This window comes from Anomaloglossus baeobatrachus, chromosome 11 (genome assembly GCF_048569485.1).
Source record: "Anomaloglossus baeobatrachus isolate aAnoBae1 chromosome 11, aAnoBae1.hap1, whole genome shotgun sequence".
Taxonomy (NCBI): domain Eukaryota; kingdom Metazoa; phylum Chordata; class Amphibia; order Anura; family Aromobatidae; genus Anomaloglossus; species Anomaloglossus baeobatrachus.
Window position 1 is genome coordinate 141,217,375 of NC_134363.1, and position 18,468 is coordinate 141,235,842.

The 18,468-nt window shown below is 55.0% G+C and overlaps 1 protein-coding gene across 1 annotated transcript in view; it reads left to right on the top strand.

Moving 5' to 3' along the window:
* Window positions 1–18,468, top strand: part of VPS13D (vacuolar protein sorting 13 homolog D) — a 497,408-nt gene that overhangs the window by 58,492 nt on the left and 420,448 nt on the right. The window contains 1 exon segment of the mRNA XM_075327411.1: window positions 14,246–14,346. Within this exon segment, the coding sequence (XP_075183526.1) occupies window positions 14,246–14,346 (101 nt within the window).

An 18,468-nucleotide genomic window follows, 5' to 3' on the forward strand; every position in this document is an offset into this window, starting at 1 on the left:
GAACCCGGATTTGTTTTTCTTTTCAATAAATTGGTGAAAGAGGGAATGTTTTGGGGAGTGTTTTCTTCATCGTTCCTATGGGAGACCCAGACCATGGGTGTATAGCTTCTGCCTCCGGAGGACACACAAAGTACTACACCAAAAGTGTAGCTCCTCCCTCCGAGCATATACACCCCCTGGATGACAAATCTAACCAGTTCAATGCTTTGTGTTCAGGAGGTCACACACACACATGCATTCTCTGATTTTTGATTTTTGATTTCAAAGATTTGGAAGAAAAGCGGGTCCAGCCTGGACTCCCGGCATGTCCCTTCTCACCCCACTGTGTCGGCGGTGCTGTTAAGGTTGACTTTACAAGGCGGGAGCCTTCACATGCCGCGCTCCTTCACCATCCTCTGAGGCTCTGGCTTGAAGTGGGAGCCATCACGGTTCTCTCTGCTTTGCAGGAGACCGGTCTCCATCCGCAGCCCTGTCAGGATCCTGCCGGACGGAGCGTTTACCCCCCCCCCCCAGGGACATGGCCCTGCGTCTCAAAAGCTAAGTATTGAGACCTTATTCAGGGGTCCCGGGTATATTTATTGTGGGGAGAGTGTGTTTTGTCACTTTACTATGATTTCCGGCCGGTTCTCTGTTTTTTTCCTGAGAACCGCGCCGAAGGTGCCTGCTCGTCGGCCGCATAGAATAATCTAGGCCCCGGCTTCAGATGCGGCCTAGTTTCGTTTCCAGTCCCCCTGCATGTCAGTCATGCAGGGGAGCAGTGCGGCGCCGCCCACCGGCCGTTCAGCAGAGGGGAAGACACTCCTCTCTGAGGAGATGTTTCCCTCCCCTGTATCTCTCCTTGGCCCTCCGGTTCCCGCTCTTGAGCAAACTCCGCCCCCCCCTCCTCACTCCGGCGCCATTTTCTCAGCGTTCACATGCTGATCGGCGCTGGCTGCTGCAACTACTGCATCTGTCCGGGGGTCCGAGCTCTGGAACCGGAGGGCACACAAAAACCGGCTGGTAAGCCACAGCCTCTGGTTGTGGGCTTTATTATACGCTCTCAGGGGGTCATTCTAAACGAGTGTATTTTTACTGTAGGAGTGGGCTCACCACCTCAGCAGCATGGCTCTCACTAGGAGCAACGCTGCAAGGCTATATGCTATATGCACTGCATGTAAGCTCATTCTGCCTGAACCGAGCACATATCCACATTGTGATGCCTGCTCTAACATGGTGGTGCCTCAGCCTGCAGCCTCCTCAGGGGTCCCTCCGGCTGCTCCGGCCCCGGTGGCTGAACCCCCGGCTTGGGTAGCATCGTTTTCCAATGCAATCTCCCAGTCCTTTGCCGACTCCATGGGACAGCTGTCCCGGACTCTGCTGACCATGCATCAGCCCCCTTCTCAGGGCGCCTCTGCTGCTCCGACTCGCTCTGCAGAGCTAACAGAGCATGTTTTAGGACCCCGTCCTCCTAAACGGAGACTCAGGGATTCTTCTCTTTCCTCGTCCCACGGCTCTGATTCACGAGCAGAATTGCAGGGCGAGGAGGATACTTTTACTGTGGGCTCAGATGCTACCTCTATGTACCCCATTGATCTATCTGAGGGTGATGCGGATGTTAGTGATTTGATTGCATCCATTAACTCAGTTAGCCTCTCTGGTAGAAAGACACCAGTTTACCTCACCTAAGAGAGCAAGGAGTATGTTTTTCAACCACTCCAGTTTTCAGGCCACTGTGACCAAACCCAGGGCCTGTCCTGACAAACGCTTCCCAAAGCGTAGTTCTGATAACCGTTTTCCCTTTCCACCAGAGGTGGTCAAGGAGTGGGCTCATTCTCCTAAGGTAGACCCTCCAGTGTCTAGAATTTCAGCCCGGACAGTTGTTTCTGTGGCGGATGGCACCTCACTTAAGGATCCCACTGACCGCCAGGTTGACCTGCTGGCCAAATCTGTATATGAAGCGGCATGGGCCTCGTTCTCTCCGTCTTTTGCAGCAGTGTGGGCTCTTAAGGCCGTCTCTGCTTCTCTGGCGGAGATGCATTCCCTCACCAGGGGGAAATGGCCCGAAATGGTTGCCTTAACTTCCCAGGCTTCGGCCTTTTCATCTTATGCCATGTCTGCCGTTCTGGAGGCTTCTCACCGGACGGCAGTGGCTTCCGCTAATTCCCTCGCGATCCGCAGGATCCTGTGGCTCAGAGAGTGGAAAGCAGATGCTTCTTCCAAGAAGTACCTGGCTGGGCTCCCCTTTGCTGGGTCCCGGCTATTCGGTGAACAACTGGATGAAATTATTAAGGAAGCTACTGGCGGGAAGAGTACTTCCTTGCCACAAACTAAAACCAGGAAACCTGTCCAGGGCAGGAACCAGTCGAGGTTTCGTTCCTTTCGTTCCTCTAACTGGTCATCCTCTAAGCCCTCAGCCTCGTCCACTAACTCAGCCAAGGACCGTAAACCCAGCTGGCGCACGAAGCCGCGTCCTCAGAAGAACGGGGGAGCCGCTGCCACTAAGGCAGCCTCCTCTTGACTATTTGGCCGCGCCAGCAACGTCCTTAGTCGGTGGCAGGCTCTCCCACTTTGGCGACGTGTGGTTTCAACACGTCTCAGATCAGTGGGTGCGGGATATCATCTCCCACGGCTACAGGATAGAATTCTCTTCCAGCCCGCCAAACAGATTTTTTCTGTCCACTCCCCCCTGCTCCAAGGCCGCCGCCTTCTCTCAGGCCGTGGAATCCCTGCAGGCCAACGGAGTAATCGTACCGGTTCCCGCCCGGGAACGGTTCAGAGGGTTCTACTCAAATCTCTTCCTAGTCCCCAAGAAGGACGGTTCCTTCCGGCCCATCCTGGATCTCAAGCTTCTCAAGCATGTTCAGGTGCGGCATTTTCGCATGGAATCTCTGCGATCAGTCATTGCCTCAATGACCCAAGGAGATTTTCTAGCATCCATCGACATCAGAGATGCCTATTTGCATGTGCCAATTGCGGTTTCGCACCAGCGTTGGCTTCGTTTTGCAATCGGAGAGGAACATTTCCAATTCGTGGCTCTCCCCTTCGGGTTAGCCACGGCCCCTCGAGTATTCACCAAGGTCATGGCAGCAGTGGTTGCGGTTCTGCACCTACAGGGGTTGACAGTGATTCCTTACCTGGACGACCTTCTAGTCAAGGCTTCATCCAGTGCAGACTGTCAGCGGAGTGTCTCGCTCACTCTCGCCACACTTGTTCAATTCGGGTGGCTTGTCAATCTGCCCAAGTCCACTCTGACCCCGACACAGAAACTCACGTACCTAGGGATGCAATTCGAGACTCTGCCGGCACTTGTGAGGCTGCCCTTAGTCAAACAGCAGTCCCTTCATCTGGCGGTGCGCTCTCTGTTGAGGCCCCGCCGTCATGCCATCAGGCACCTTATGCAGGTGCTGGGTCAGATGGTGGCGTCAATGGAAGCGGTTCCCTTTGCCTAGTTCCATCTGCGTCCTCTGCAGCTGAACATTCTCCGCTGTTGGGACAAGCGGACCTCTTCCTTGCACAGGCTAGTGGCTCTGTCGCCACAGACTAGGAGCTCTCTTCAGTGGTGGCTTCGGCCCCTCTCTCTGTCCCAGGGACGCTCCTTTCTGATCCCGTCCTGGGTGATTCTCACCACGGACGCCAGTCTATCCGGCTGGGGAGCAGTATTTCTCCACCACCGAGCACAGGTCACTTGGACTCCGTCCGAATCAGCCCTCTCGATCAATGTGCTGGAAATCAGAGCGGTGCTCCTAGCTCTCGTAGCCTTTCACCACCTGTTGGCGGGCAAGCACATTCGAGTCCAGTCAGACAACGCGACAGCGGTTGCCTACATCAATCACCAGGGCGGGACTCGCAGCCGCCTGGCAATGTTGGAGGTGCAACGCATCCTTCAGTGGACGGAGGACTCCAAGTCCACCATATCCGCAGTCCACATCCCAGGCGTAGAAAACTGGGAGGCAGATTATCTCAGCCGTCAAACCGTAGACAACGGCGAGTGGGCCCTGCATCCGGCAGTATTCCGGTCAATCTGCCGCAAGTGGGGCACTCCGTAAGTGGACCTAATGGCATCCCGGCACAACAACAAGGTTCCGGTTTACGTGGCTCGCTCCCACGATCCTCAGGCCTTGGCAGCGGACGCGCTGGTTCAGGATTGGTCCCAGTTCCGTCTGGCTTACGTGTTTCCCCCTCTAGCTCTCTTGCCCAGGGTCCTGCGCAAGATCAGGATGGAGGGCCGTCGGGTCATAATAATTGCTCCAGACTGGCCCAGGCGAGCTTGGTACCCAGACCTGCTCCGTCTGTCCGTAGAGGTGCCGTGGCATCTCCCGGACCGGCCAGACCTTCTCTCTCAAGGTCCGTTCTTCCACCAGAATTCTGTGGCTCTCAGATTGACGGCGTGGCTCTTGAGTCCTGGATCCTGACGGCTTCCGGCATTCCTTCTGAAGTCATCTCCACTATGACTCAGGCTCGGAAGTCTTCCTCGGCCAAGATTTACCACAGGACTTGGAGGATTTTCCTGTCCTGGTGTCGCTCTTCCGGCCATGCTCCTTGGCCTTTTTCCTTGCCGACCATCCTGTCTTTTCTACAGTCAGGTCTGCAGCTAGGACTATCCCTCAATTCCCTCAAGGGACAGGTCTCGGCGCTGTCAGTGTTTTTCCAGCGGCGTATCGCCCGACTGGCCCAGGTGCGCACCTTCATGCAGGGCGCATCTCACATCATTCCCCCATACCGGCGGCCTTTGGATCCCTGGGACCTTAATCTGGTCCTCACGGCTTTACAGAAACCCCCATTTGAACCTCTTAAGGAAGTTCCTTTGTTTCGACTTTCTCAGAAAGTGGTCTTTCTGGTGGCCATAACTTCTCTCAGGAGAGTTTCGGATTTGGCTGCGCTCTCTACGGAGTCACCGTTTTTGGTTTTTCACCAAGACAAGGTGGTTCTCCGTCCGACTCCGGACTTTCTCCCTAAGGTGGTGTCTCCTTTCCACCTTAACCAGGATATTTCATTGCCTTCCCTTTGTCCGGCCCCTGTGCATCGCTTTGAGAAGGCGCTGCATACTCTGGATCTGGTGCGGGCGCTCCGGATCTATGTGTCTCGCACCGCTGCTCTTAGACGGTGCACCTCTCTTTTTGTGGTGACCACAGGTCAGCGCAAGGGTCTTTCGGCTTCTAAGCCGACGCTAGCTCGTTGGATTAGGTCGGCCATCTCCGATGCCTACCAATGTACTCAGGTGCCTCCCCCGCCGGGGATTAAGGCGCACTCGACCAGAGCTGTCGGTGCCTCTTGGGCTTTCAGGCACCACGCTACGGCTCAGCAAGTCTGTCAGGCTGCCACTTGGTCTAGTCTGCACACCTTTTCAAAGCACTATCAAGTGCATGCTCATGCTTCGGCAGATGCGAGCTTGGGCAGACGCATCCTTCAGGCGGCTGTCGCCCATTTGTGAAGTTAGGTTTTGCCTACTTCTCAGTTTGTTGTTATTTCCCACCCATGGACTGCTTTGAGACGTCCCATGGTCTGGGTCTCCCATAGGAACGATGAAGAAAAAGAGAATTTTGTTTACTTACCGTAAATTCTTTTTCTTATAGTTCCGTCATGGGAGACCCAGCACCCTCCCTGTTGCCTGTTGGCAGTTCTTGTTCCGTGTGTTTTCACCGGCTGTTGTTGTAGACAGAGGTTCCGGTTGTTCCGGGTTTTACTCTATCTCTACTTATGGGTGGATGTCCTCCTTCAGCTTTTGCACTAAACTGGTTAGATTTGTCATCCAGGGGGTGTATATGCTCGGAGGGAGGAGCTACACTTTTGGTGTAGTACTTTGTGTGTCCTCCGGAGGCAGAAGCTATACACCCATGGTCTGGGTCTCCCATGACGGAACTATAAGAAAAAGAATTTACGGTAAGTAAACAAAATTCTCTTTTTTTCAAACCTTTTTTTGTTGTCTGTTTTTTTTAATTACTGACTGGGTTGGTGATGTCAGGTATCTGATAGACACTGTGATATCACAACCCCAGGGCTTGATGCCAGGTGACATTACACATCTGGCATCAACCCCATATATTACCCCGTTTGTCACTGCACCAGGGCACGGGATGAGTTGGGGCGAAGCACCAGGATTGGCACGTCTAATGGATGCACCACTTCTGGGGCGGCTGTGGCCTGCTATTTTTAGGCTGGGGAGTGTCCAAGAACAGTGGACCTCCCTAGTCTGAGAATACCAGACCACAGCTGTACGCTTTACCTTGGCTGGTGATCCAATTTGGGGGGGGGGGGGCCCTGTGTGTTTTGTTTTAAATTAAATTATTTATTTAATTTAAAATAAAAGCATGGGGTGCCCTCTGTTTTGGATTACCAGCCAAGGTGAAGCTGCCAGCTGTGGTCTGCAGCCGTCTGCTTTACCCTAGCTGGATACAAAAGATATGGGGGACCCCACGTCGTTTTTTTTTCTTTATTTATATTTTGGCTAAATACAAGGCTAAGCACCCTTTTAGTGCCACATGAAAGTCACTAAAGGGTGTCAGCTTAGAATATGCAGGCAGGTGGGACATTATATAGGTCTTTCTTATCTATCTATCTATCTATCTATCCCTCTGTTCATTCATTTATTCATCCATTCATCCCTCTATCTCTCTGTCTCTATATCTATCCATCTCTAGATCTACTAATCTATTTATCTTTCTTGCTGCTTCCGTTTTCTTTATCGCTTCATTGGGGGACACAGAGACCATGGGTTGTATGCTGCTGCCACTAGGAGGCGACACTAAGCAAAACAAGGAAAACTACTCCTATGCAGTATACACCCACCAACTGGCAATCGTTCCTCAGTTTAAGCTTAGTGTCCATAGGAGGTGGACACACTTGGGGCTACTCCAGCCCCTTAGGTTTGTATTTTTAATCTTTTCCCCTTTTTCGTTTCAGACACCGCTCGTCGGGCGACAGGGTGTAATAGCTCACCCTGCTCTCCCCCCTAGAGACCGGTCGCACAGAAGTGGGGTCCGTCCGCCACTTCCGTTGTCCTCCGTGTCTGTCTGGCAGGACCCTACCCCCCTAACACTCTCAAGACTGTTTGGGGGGCATCCGCACAGAGGGACAGGCGGATGGTCCTTGCCCCCCTCCCCCTGCACGCTCGCCTTCCACAGCCGGCCTGATCAGGGAGGGGAGACGAAACATTACCAGAAGATACCGTCTCCCTACGTATTTCCCAGGAGGCCAGGATCAAGCACAGGATCAGGAGGACTCTCAGCCATCGGGACAGGTACCCATCCCTTGTCCCGGGTCATGGGGGGCTCCGTTCAATAAAAAAAAAAATGGGGGGGGAAAGAAGGAATTAAGATCCCTAGCACGGCTTACCCCTGGTCAGCCCCCTTCAGACAGGCTCTGCCCCCGTTTTCGTCCTCGGCGCCGTTTTCCGGCTCCCCCTGCGGCCTCATCCCAAAATTTAGTCCCTGGCTTCTCTCCAGGCCTAGCTCCCGTCCGGCCATGCCCCCTCCCGGCCGGCCTATCGTGCGGGTCCTTCCTTCCCAGCAGGCCCGCCCGCTCTAGCAGCCATTCCCTGCAGGCCTCTGCGCGCGCTTTCTATCCACTCACGGCTCTCCTTACTCTTAGCCAATCCCTGCTCCCGGCAGCGCGCCGTTTTTTCGCGCTTCTTCCTGCTCCTCCCCCAGCCCGGACTCCCTCAGCAGCGCCATTACAGGCTGAGATCCCTCCAGGCAGCGGCAGCATTCCGGTGCAGCTCCCCACATAGTAACCTGCAGCTCTCCGGAGCCCCCACCTCTGCTCCCTCAGCCTGCAGCTTCAGGACACAGCGCCAGCTTCAGACAGCAGCACCAGCACACACAGGACGCCAGAGTCTGGGTAAGCTCTGCCACTGGGAGGCAGCTCGTTCCCCAGTCCCCATCCCCCTGGCATCCTCTGCTCTGTTCCTTCTCTCCCTCTCTCCTTTCTCTCTCTCCCTGCTGTCCCATGTCCAGCACAAGAGCGACCCGCTCTCAGCCACAGGCCATAGTACTTCACTTCGCCTGCACCTCTTGTCTAAAAAAGTTTCCCTCAGGGCAGTCCTCCCCCATCTGCCTAGCCTGTAGCACCCCTAGCATGACTACTACGGAGCCCCCCACCGCCCGTAACGAGGACTCGGCCCCCATACCTGGGTGGGCCTCAGCTCTCTCGCAGTCCGTGGACAACCTTACTAAGATGTCTCAAACCATACCCTCGGCCATAGAGCGTCTGCCCGCCTCCACCTCTGGAGTCCCCCCGGTGACCCAGAGCGAGTCTGAGCCCGCAGCGCCTCCAGCCCGGCAGGGCAGAACACACAGGAGGTCTAGGAGGCGGTCCCTCTCGGGGTCCACCTCCAGCTCCACTAGCCCCTCTCTGGCCTCCAGAGCAATACGCTCTCTATCTCCTACCTCATCTGTGGCTGCCCCAGATTCGGACCAGGACTCTGCTTCTGACTCCGATCTGGACTCTGAACATATCTCCAAGCTGACCAGTATGATGGACTGTCTGGTCATTGCTGTCAATCAGACCCTAGAGGTGAAGGATGTAGATCCGGCTCCTACCAGTCAATCGGTCCCTTTCAAAAGGGCCAAGAAACTGCCAAGAAGCTTTGGCAACCACAGGGAGTTCGAGGACGTTTTCTCTAGACAGTGGGAACATCCCGACAAGCGTTTCCAGAGGCGCAAGCGGGCACAGGTCCTTTATCCCTTTCCACCGGAACTTCTTCAGAAGTGGTCAGTGGCCCCTTCAGTGGATCCTCCGATCTCCCGACTTTCGTCCAGCACCACCTTGCCGCTGTCTGATGGCGCCTCCCTCAAGGATCCCTCGGACAGGACCATAGAATCCTTAGCCAGGTCGGCCTTTGAAGCCTCTGGCTCCGCCATCACTCCAGCCTTTGTATCCACCTGGGTCTCCAAGGCTGTCTCCGCCTGGGCAAAGCTCCTTCGACGCGGTATCCTGGCTAAAGCTCCCAGACCCGAGCTGGCAGATCTCGCAGATCAGATTGCACATGCCGGAAAGTACCTAGTTGCTGCGTCCCTCGGCTCTGCTGCTTCCGCAGCCCTGGCAGCGGGCAACATTACTGCAATCCGCAGAGACGTGTGGCTTAAAGCGTGGAACGCGGACTCAGCATCCAAAAAGTCTCTCTCCAGTCTTCCCTTTTTTGGTGCCAGACTCTTCGGAGAAAAGCTGGACAAGATCATCTCTGAGGCTACGGGGGGCAAGAGTACCTTCCTTCCCCAACAGAGGATCCCCCGTGCCCCTCCAAAACGGCGGGCCTTTCCCTTTCGCCCCTTTCGTCAATTTTCTACCAACACCAACATGCGTCGGGAGCGGTCCCCAGCACGTCAGGAGAGACGGAAGCCCTCCTTTAAGGCAACACCCCACTGGCGTTCCTGGCGTTCCCGTGGCCAGCAGTCCAAGCCCTCCGGCTCCAGATCCAACAGATTCTCCTCCGCATGACTGGGCTCCCGTCCCCGGATCCTCATCCAGGGTCGGCGGTCGTCTCCGCATGTTCAGAAGTGCGTGGCTTTCCATGATAGACGACGCCTGTGTCCGAGACGTCGTCTCTCACGGCTACAAGATAGTTTTCTTCTCTCCCATGCTCACGCTTCGTCAAGTCCAAACCCCCCCAAGGATCCCTCGCTCACCAAGGGTTTTTTCGCGGCCATCCAGTCCATGCGAGACTCTGGGGTCATCATCCCCGTCCCCCCTCAAGACAGATTCCGGGGTTTTTATTCAAACCTCTTCGTTGTCCCGAAGAAGAACGGCACAGTCCGTCCCATTCTGGACCTCAAGCGCCTCAACAGGCGGGTCCGTCTCAGGCGATTCCGCATGGAGTCTCTGCGCTCAGTGATAGCATCCATGGAACCCAGGGAGTTCCTATGTTCGGTGGACATCCAGGACGCCTATCTCCACATCCCGATCTTTCCAGCTCATCAGAGATTTTACGCTTCATGGTTAAGGAGCAACACTTTCAATTCACAGCTCTCCCATTCGGGCTCTCGACAGCTCCCAGAGTCTCCACCAAGGTGATGGCAACTGTCATGGCTATTCTTCGGACCCGGGGAATTCTAGCCATCCCGTACCTGGACGACATTTTGATCAAGGCTCCCTCGGCGTCGGAGTGCCGCGACAGTCTCAACATCACTCTGGATACTCTAACCCGTCTCGGCTGGTTGATCAACAGACCAAAGTCATCTCTGATCCCGACTCAACGCATCTCATTCCTCGGCATGATCTTCGATACCACGCAGGCGAGGGTTCTTCTGCCCAAGGACAAGCTCTCAGCTATCCTCAGGGGGATTTGGAAGCTCCAACGCGCACCCCGTTGCTCTCTTCGGTACTGCATGAGCATCCTCGGGAAGATGGTGGCGTCAATGGAAGCGGTGCCCTACAGTCAATTCCATACTCGCCCTCTTCATGGTCTCCTTCTAGCAACATGGGACAAGTCTCTTCACTCCCTGGATCGGCCAATTGCGCTCCCTCCTCGAGTCAGAGAGTCATTAGAATAGTGGAAACGCTCTCCCCTCACCCTCCAAGGGAGATCATTTCTTCCCCTTCGATGGAAGGTCATCACGACAGACGCCAGCCTGCTAGGCTGGGGAGCCACGTTCCAGGACCTCACAGTTCAGGGTCGCTGGAACGAGCCGGAAACCAAGCTTACCATCAACATCTTGGAACTCAGGTCAGTTCGCCTAGCTCTCTTTCATTGGAAGTCCCTGCTTCGCGGACACCCAGTTCGGGTGCAGTCCGACAATGCAACCACTGTGGCCTACATAAACCATCAGGGCGGAACACGCAGCCGTGCGGCGATGAGGGAGGTATCTCTAATCCTCGACTGGGCCGAACAGACCATCCCAGCGATCTCGGCGGTCCACATCCCGGGCGTGGACAATTGGGCCGCCGACTTCCTCAGCCGAGAAGGACTCGACGCGGGAGAGTGGTCCCTCAATCCCAGAATCTTCCAGCAGATCTGTTCCAGGTGGGGGACCCCCGACATGGATCTCCTGGCCTCCAGGTGGAATCACAAGGTGCCCCAGTTCGTTTCCAGAGCAAGAGACCCACTGGCGCTCGCAACGGACGCCCTAGTGATCCCCTGGTCGCAGTTCTCTCTACCGTACCTCTTTCCTCCGCTTCCGCTTATCCCCAAGCTAGTCAAGAAGATCAAAGCGGAAGGAGTTCCGGTGATTCTCGTGGCCCCAGATTGGCCCCATCGCCCGTGGTACGCAGAGCTCGTGCACCTTCTCGCCGACGTTCCGTGGAGACTTCCAGACGTACCGGACCTTCTCACTCAGGGACCTTTTCTTCACCAGAATTCACAGTCGCTCAATTTAACAGCATGGCTGTTGAAGCCGCAGTACTAACTTCCTTGGGATTCTCAGAAAGGGTCGTCCAGACAATGATCAAAGCACGGAAACCTTCCTCTTCCCGCATCTACCACCGTACGTGGAAGGCCTATTTCCGCTGGTGCGAGGCTAACCAGGTCACAGCCATGACCTTCTCCTTGCCAGTTCTGTTGTCCTTCCTGCAGTCTGGGCTGGATGCTGGGTTAGCACTCAGCTCTCTCAAGGGGCAAGTGTCTGCTCTTTCCATTCTCTTTCAAAAGAGGATTGCCTCTCGCTCACAGGTTCGCACATTCATTCAGGGGGCTGCACATTCGGTGCCCCCCGTTCAGCCTCCGGTGGAGCCCTGGGACCTCAACTTGGTTCTGTCTGTTCTCCAGCATTCCCCCTTCGAACCTATGCAGGAGGTATCTCTAACGTTCCTCTCTTGGAACGTCGCCTTCTTAGTGGCCATCACGTCAATCAGGCGGGTATCTGAACTAGCGGCGCTTTCCTGCCGCTCTCCATATCTTGTCTTCCACCAGGATAAGGTAGTCCTCCGTCCGGTACCGTCCTTTCTGCCCAAGGTGGTCTCCTCTTTCCATCTTAACGAGGACATTGTTCTTCCCTCCTTTTGTCCGAACCCTTCACACCCTCGTGAGGTTCTTCTCCACAAGCTGGACTTGGTCAGAGCTCTCCGCCTGTACATTTCCAGGACGGCTCAATTCAGACTGTCGGATTCCCTCTTTGTGCTTCCGTCTGGCCCGCGCAGAGGCCTACCTGCCTCCAAGTCCTCCATTGCGCGATGGATTCGCTCTGCCGTACTGGAAGCCTACGGGTAAGAGGGAGAACGCGCCCACTCATGATTACGGCCCATTCCACCAGGGCGGTGGGAGCCTCGTGGGCGGTCCGCCACCACGCTCCAGCGTCGCAGCTTTGCAAAGCGGCCACCTGGTCTTCGCTCCACACTTTCACAAAGTTCTACAGGGTCCACACTTTCGCATCCTCCGATGCTAGCCTCGGTAGACGAGTTCTGCAGGCTGCAGTGGACCGAGGTCAGCCCTGAGAGTAACATTAGACCCACCCGTGGGACTGCTTTAGGACGTCTCATGGTCTCTGTGTTCCCCAATGAAGCGATAAAGAAAAGTAGATTTTGGGTACTCACCGTAAAATCTCTTTCTTGGAGCCTTCATTGGGGGACACCGCACCCGCCCTTGTGTTGGACATATGTTACTGTTCAATGTTACGGTTGAATATTGAGTTTGATGTTCACTTCTGTATGATTGTTCGTTCTTTACTGTTGTCTCCTATTGCTTTCTCACTAACTGAGGAACGATTGCCAGTTGGTGGGTGTATACTGCATAGGAGGAGTTTTCCTTGTTTTGCTTAGTGTCGCCTCCTAGTGGCAGCAGCATACAACCCATGGTATCTGTGTCCCCCAATGAAGGCTCCAAGAAAGAGATTTTACGGTGAGTACCCAAAATCTCCTTTTTGCGGTCCGCAAAAAAAACGAAAGGCACCCAGATGACACACAGATGCATCCGGGAAAAAAAAAACGCAAAAACGGAACGGTTATGTGAATGTAGCCTACATGTATTCCCTATGGGTGTAGGGGTCGGTACAGAACGATGGGGGGGGGTGTCGGTACAGAACGATGGGGGGGTCGGTGCAGAACGACGGGGGGGGGGGGCGGTACAGAGCCGTGTGTGTGTGTGTGTGTGTGTGTGTGTGTGTGTGTGTGTGTGTTGCAGAGCCCGACGTGGGGCTGTTGGTTCCAATGCTAGAGGGATAACAGGTCAGGTGCTGGAGCAGAATACTGACAGGGAATGTGTGTGCAGAGGCTGGGCAGGGGGCGGGGCTGGACAGTGAGGCTGGGCAGGGGGCGGGGCTGGACAGTGAGGCTGGGCAAGGGGCGGGGCTGGACAGTGAGGCTGGGCAGGGGGCGGGGCTGGACACTGAGGCTGGGCAGGGGGCTGGACACTGAGGCTGGGCAGGGGGCTGGACACTGAGGCCGGGCAGGGGGCGGGGCTGGACACTGAGGCCGGGCAGGGGGCGGGGCTGGACACTGAGGCCGGGCAGGGGGCGGGGCTGGACACTGAGGCCGGGCAGGGGGCGGGGCTGGACACTGAGGCTGGGCAGGGGGCGGGGCTGGACACTGAGGCCGGGCAGGGGGCGGGGCTGGACACTGAGGCCGGGCAGGGGGCGGGGCTGGACACTGAGGCCGGGCAGGGGGCGGGGCTGGACACTGAGGCCGGGCAGGGGGCGGGGCTGGACACTGAGGCCGGGCAGGGGGCGGGGCTGGACACTGGGGCCGGGGCTGGACACTGAGGCCGGGCAGGGGGCGGGGCTGGACACTGAGGCTGGGCAGGGGGCGGGGCTGGACACTGAGGCCGGGCAGGGGGCGGGGCTGGACACTGAGGCCGGGCAGGGGGCGGGGCTGGACACTGAGGCCGGGGGCGGGGCTGGACACTGAGGCCGGGGGCGGGGCTGGACACTGAGGCCGGGGGCGGGGCTGGACACTGGGGGCGGGCAGGGGGCGGGGCTGGACACTGAGGCCGGGCAGGGGGCGGGGCTGGACACTGAGGCCGGGCAGGGGGCGGGGCTGGACACTGAGGCCGGGCAGGGGGCGGGGCTGGACACTGAGGCCGGGCAGGGGGCGGGGCTGGACACTGAGGCCGGGCGCTGCCAGCTCTGACTGTGAGGGATAGCACAGGAAGTTATCATGTTTGCTGGAGCTGAATTTAAACAAAGAGCTGCAGAGAATAAAGGGATAATTCAAGAGGAACAAAAGTTAGAAAACAAAAAATAACAATGTAGGGGTGTTTTATGTGACAATACAGCACAGATAAACTCAAATTTTTTTGGTAAGCCAATGTCGGACAACTCCTTTAAGTTAGTAAAAATAGTGGGAAACAAAGTAAAAAGTACAATTGGTAATTTTTAATTTATTTTATTTTTTTTAAATCCAGGCACAGTATCAGCAAATAGTGGAATTTGTTGATGAGTTTGAAAGAAAAGAACGGCAGATGAAGTACAGAAAATGGAGGCCGAAAGTTTCAGTTTTGGAAAAGTAAGCATTCTGGGGTTAGACGCCACTTTAAAATGAAAGCGTATTGAAACGTTTAGGGACAATTTTGTTTTACCTTTTGGACTAAAAAGCATTATTGCAGTTGGGATCACCATTTGGCTTTTACAATCTCTCTTGCTCTTATTTGTGGTTTTCTTAAAGGGAACTTGTCACCAGATTTGTCCCCTATGAGCTGCGGCCACCACCAGTGAGCTCTTATATACAGGATTCCAGAACACTATATAACAGCCCAGGCTGCTCTGTATAACATATTCAAATTATCTCTCCAGGACAGGAGACAAACTCTAGCACAGCGCCACCTATTGGAAGTAGCGATCCTAAAAGTCAAATGTGGATTTTTAACAATCCTTTGCATATGACTTAGGATATATATGCCAGATTAAAATCCCAATTTGCAGACACGGTGTTTCGGAGTGCTTGCCCCTCGTCAGTGCAAAGTGTGGGGTGTCTGATCTGGCTCATGAGAAACTTTGTGGAGACCATGGGGGAACACTATTCTCCTTATGGAGACTTTGCAAGACAGTCTGGCTGCCAGTAAGGGGACTTATAGCTGCCACGCCCCTTTGGAAAATATTCAAATTGTCTCTCCAGGAAAGGAGACAAACTCTAGCGCAGCGCCACCTATTGGAAGTAGCGATCCTAAAAGTCAAGTGTGGATTTTTAACAATCCTTTGCATATGACTTGGGATATATATGCCAGATCAGAATCCCATAAACACTTATCATACTAATCTTGGAGGAGGTCTGGTCCGATGGGTGTCACTGGTCTCCGGTCTGGCGTCTCCTGTCTGAGGCGATCGCCATCCTCCTTCTAGCCAGCCCATTACGAATGACATGTCCTATATCATCCACACAGGACGACACTGCAGTCCTGCCCCTGCTGAGGCCAGATCAAAGTACTGTTAAATGCAGGTGCAAGGAAAGTTTAAAGACCGCCCGCGCATGCGCATTACAATACTTTGATCTGAGCAGGGTAGATCAAAGTGCGCCTGCGTAGGACCTCAATGCCGGACAATGTGGATGACATAGGACGCGTCATGCACACGGGCCTCAGAAGGAGGACGGAGATCGCAGCAGAGTGGAGGCGCCGGACCAAGAGCAGCGTCACCCATTGGACCAGACAGCCCCTTAAGTGAATAAGTGTTTTCTTTATCGTTCCTTATGGGAGACCCAAACCATGGGTGTATAGCTACTGCCTCCGGAGGACACACAAAGTACTACACTAAAAGTGTAGCTCCTCCCTCCGAGCATATACACTCCCCGGATGACAAATCCAACCAGTTTCATGCTTTGTGTTCAGGAGGTCACACACACACATGCATCCTCTTTTGATTTTTCATTTTTTCTAAAGATTTGGAAGAAAAGCGGGTCCACTGGACTCCCGGCATGTCCCTTCTCACCCCCCCTGGCGGCGGTGCTGTTAAGGTTGACTTCAGGGCAGGAGCCCTTCATGCCGCGCTCCTTCACCATCCCTTAGGGGCTCTGGCTTGAAGTTAGAGCCAACACGGTTCTCACTGCCTTGCAGGAGACCGGCCTCCATCCGCAGCCCTTTTGCAGGACCCTGCTGGACGGAGCACTGAACCCCCACCCCACCCAGGGACTGGGCCCTGCGTCTCAAAGCTAAGTATAGAGACGTTATTCAGAGGGTCCTTCTGCAATGTGGGGCACTTTTATTGGGGGGGACAGTGATTTACTTTAATAATGCTGCTTTTTACTGTGTTTCCGGCCGGTTCCACGGTTTTTACCGAGAACCGCGCCGATGATGCCTGATTGTCGGCCGCGTGCATAACTCTAGGCCCCGGCTTCAGCCGCGGCCTAGTTTCGTTTCGATCCCCTGCATGTCAGACATGCAGGGGGACACTGCAGCGCCGCCCGCCGGCCGCTCTGCACAGGGGAGGACACTCCTCTCTGAGGAGATGATTCTCTCCCCTGTGCATCTCCTTAGCCCTCCGATTCCCGCTCCTGGGTTAACCCCCGCCCCCCCCCCCTCACTCTGGCGCCATTTTCTCAGCGTTCTTAGTACACTGGTCGGCGCTGGCTGCACTGCAGAAGGAGTGATTATCTGGCTGGGGGTCCAGGCTGGGAATCCGGAGGGCACACATAATAGCGGTCTGATAAGTCACAACCTCTGGTTGTGCACTTTTATACACTTTCAGGGCATTCTGAAGGAGTTAATTCTTTATTATAGAACCTCCTCCTCAGCAGCATGTCTCACACTAGGAGCAAAGCTCCAAGGCTGTACACTACATGCTCTGCATGCAAGCTCATATTGCCTGAGCCGAGCACAGACCCACACTGTAATGCCTGTTCTAATGTGGTGGTGCCTCAGCCTGGAGTCTCCCCAGGGGTCCCTCCGGCTGCTCCAGCCCAGGTGGCTGAACCCCCGACTTGGGTAGCATCTTTCCAATGCTATTTCCCAGTCCTTTGCAGACTCCATTGGACAGTTGTCCCGGACGCTGCTAAGCATGCATCAGCCCCCTTCTCAGGGTGCCTCTGCTGCTCCAGCTCGCTCTGCAGAGCTAACAGAGTCTGTTTCACCTAATCCTCCCCGTCCTCCTAAACGGAGACGCAGGGACTCCTCTCCTTTCTCGTCCCACGGCTCTGCCTCACGGGCCGAGTCACAAGGCGAGGAGGATGCCCTTACTGTGGGCTCAGACGCTTCGTCTATGTACCCCATTGATACCGATGGTGATGCAGATGTTAGCGATTGATAGCGTCCATTAACTCCGTTCTGGACCTTATCCCTCCAGTGTCAGAGAAACAGGCCTTTTGGGTAGAAAAACACCAGTTTATCTCGCCTAATGTGACTAAACCCAGGGCCTGTCCGGACAAACGCTTTCTTAAGCGTACTTCTGACTTACTGGGGGCTCGGACGCTCTCCATGTACCCTATTGATCTGTCCGAAAGTGACGCAGATGCTAATGTTTTGATTGCGTCCATTATATTTGTACTGGACCTCAATCCGCCTGTATCAGGGGAGCACCCCTCTTTGGCAGAAAAGCATCAGTATACCTTGCCTAAGAGAACAAGGAGTGTGTTCCTTTTCCACTCCAGCATTCAGGTCACTGTGACCTAGCCCAGAGCCTGTCCTGACAGACGCTTTCCAGAGCGTGGTTCTGATGACTGTTTCCCCCTTCCACCAATGGTGGTCAAGGAGTGGGCTCATTCACCAAGGGTGGACCCTCCGGGGTCTAGACTTTCAGCCCGGACAGTTGTATCAGTGGCTGACGGCTCCTCTCTGAGGATCCCACTGTCCGCCAGGCTGTCCTTCTGGCCAAATCTATATATGATGCGGCAGGGGCCTCGTTCTCCTCATCTTTTGCAGCAGTGCGGGCTCTCAAAGCCATCTCTGCTTCTCGGGAGGAGATGCTTTCCCTCACCAGGGCCTTTATGCCCGAATTGGTTGCCTTAACTTCCAGGCTTCAGTCTTTTCATCCTATAGCTGGAGACTGTCACCGCACTGCGGTGGCCTCGGCTACTTCCCTCGCTATCCGCAGGTTCCTGTGGCTTCGAGAGTGGAAGGCAGATGCTTCTTAAGAAGTTCCTTGCTGGACTCCCTTTCTGGGACCAGTCTATTCGGTGAACAACTGGATGAAATTATTAAGGAAGCTTTTGGCAGGAAGAGTTCTTCCATGCCACAACCCAGGAAACCTTCCAGGGCAGGAACCAGTCGAGGTTTCGTTCCTTTCGTTTCCTCTAACTGGTCGTCCTCTAAGCCCTTGGCCTCGTCCACTAACTCAGCCAAGGTCTGTAAACCAACTGGCGCATGAAGCCGTGTCCTAAGTCGGCAGGAGCTGCTGCCACCAGGGCAGCCTCCTCTTGATTATCTGGCCGCGCCAGTAACGTCCTTGGTCGGTGGCAGGCTCTCCCTCTTGGGCGACGTGTGGTTGCAACACGTCTTCGATCAGTGGGTGTGGGTTACCCTCTCCCACGGCTACAAAACAGATTTTTTTCTGACAACTCCCCCCTGCTCCAAGGCCGCCGCCTTCTCACAGGCCGTGGCATTCTTGCAGGCCAATGGAGTAATTGTACCAGTTCCCGACTGGGAACGGTTCTGAGATTTCTACTCAAATCTCTTCCTAGTCCCCGAAAAGGACGGTGCTT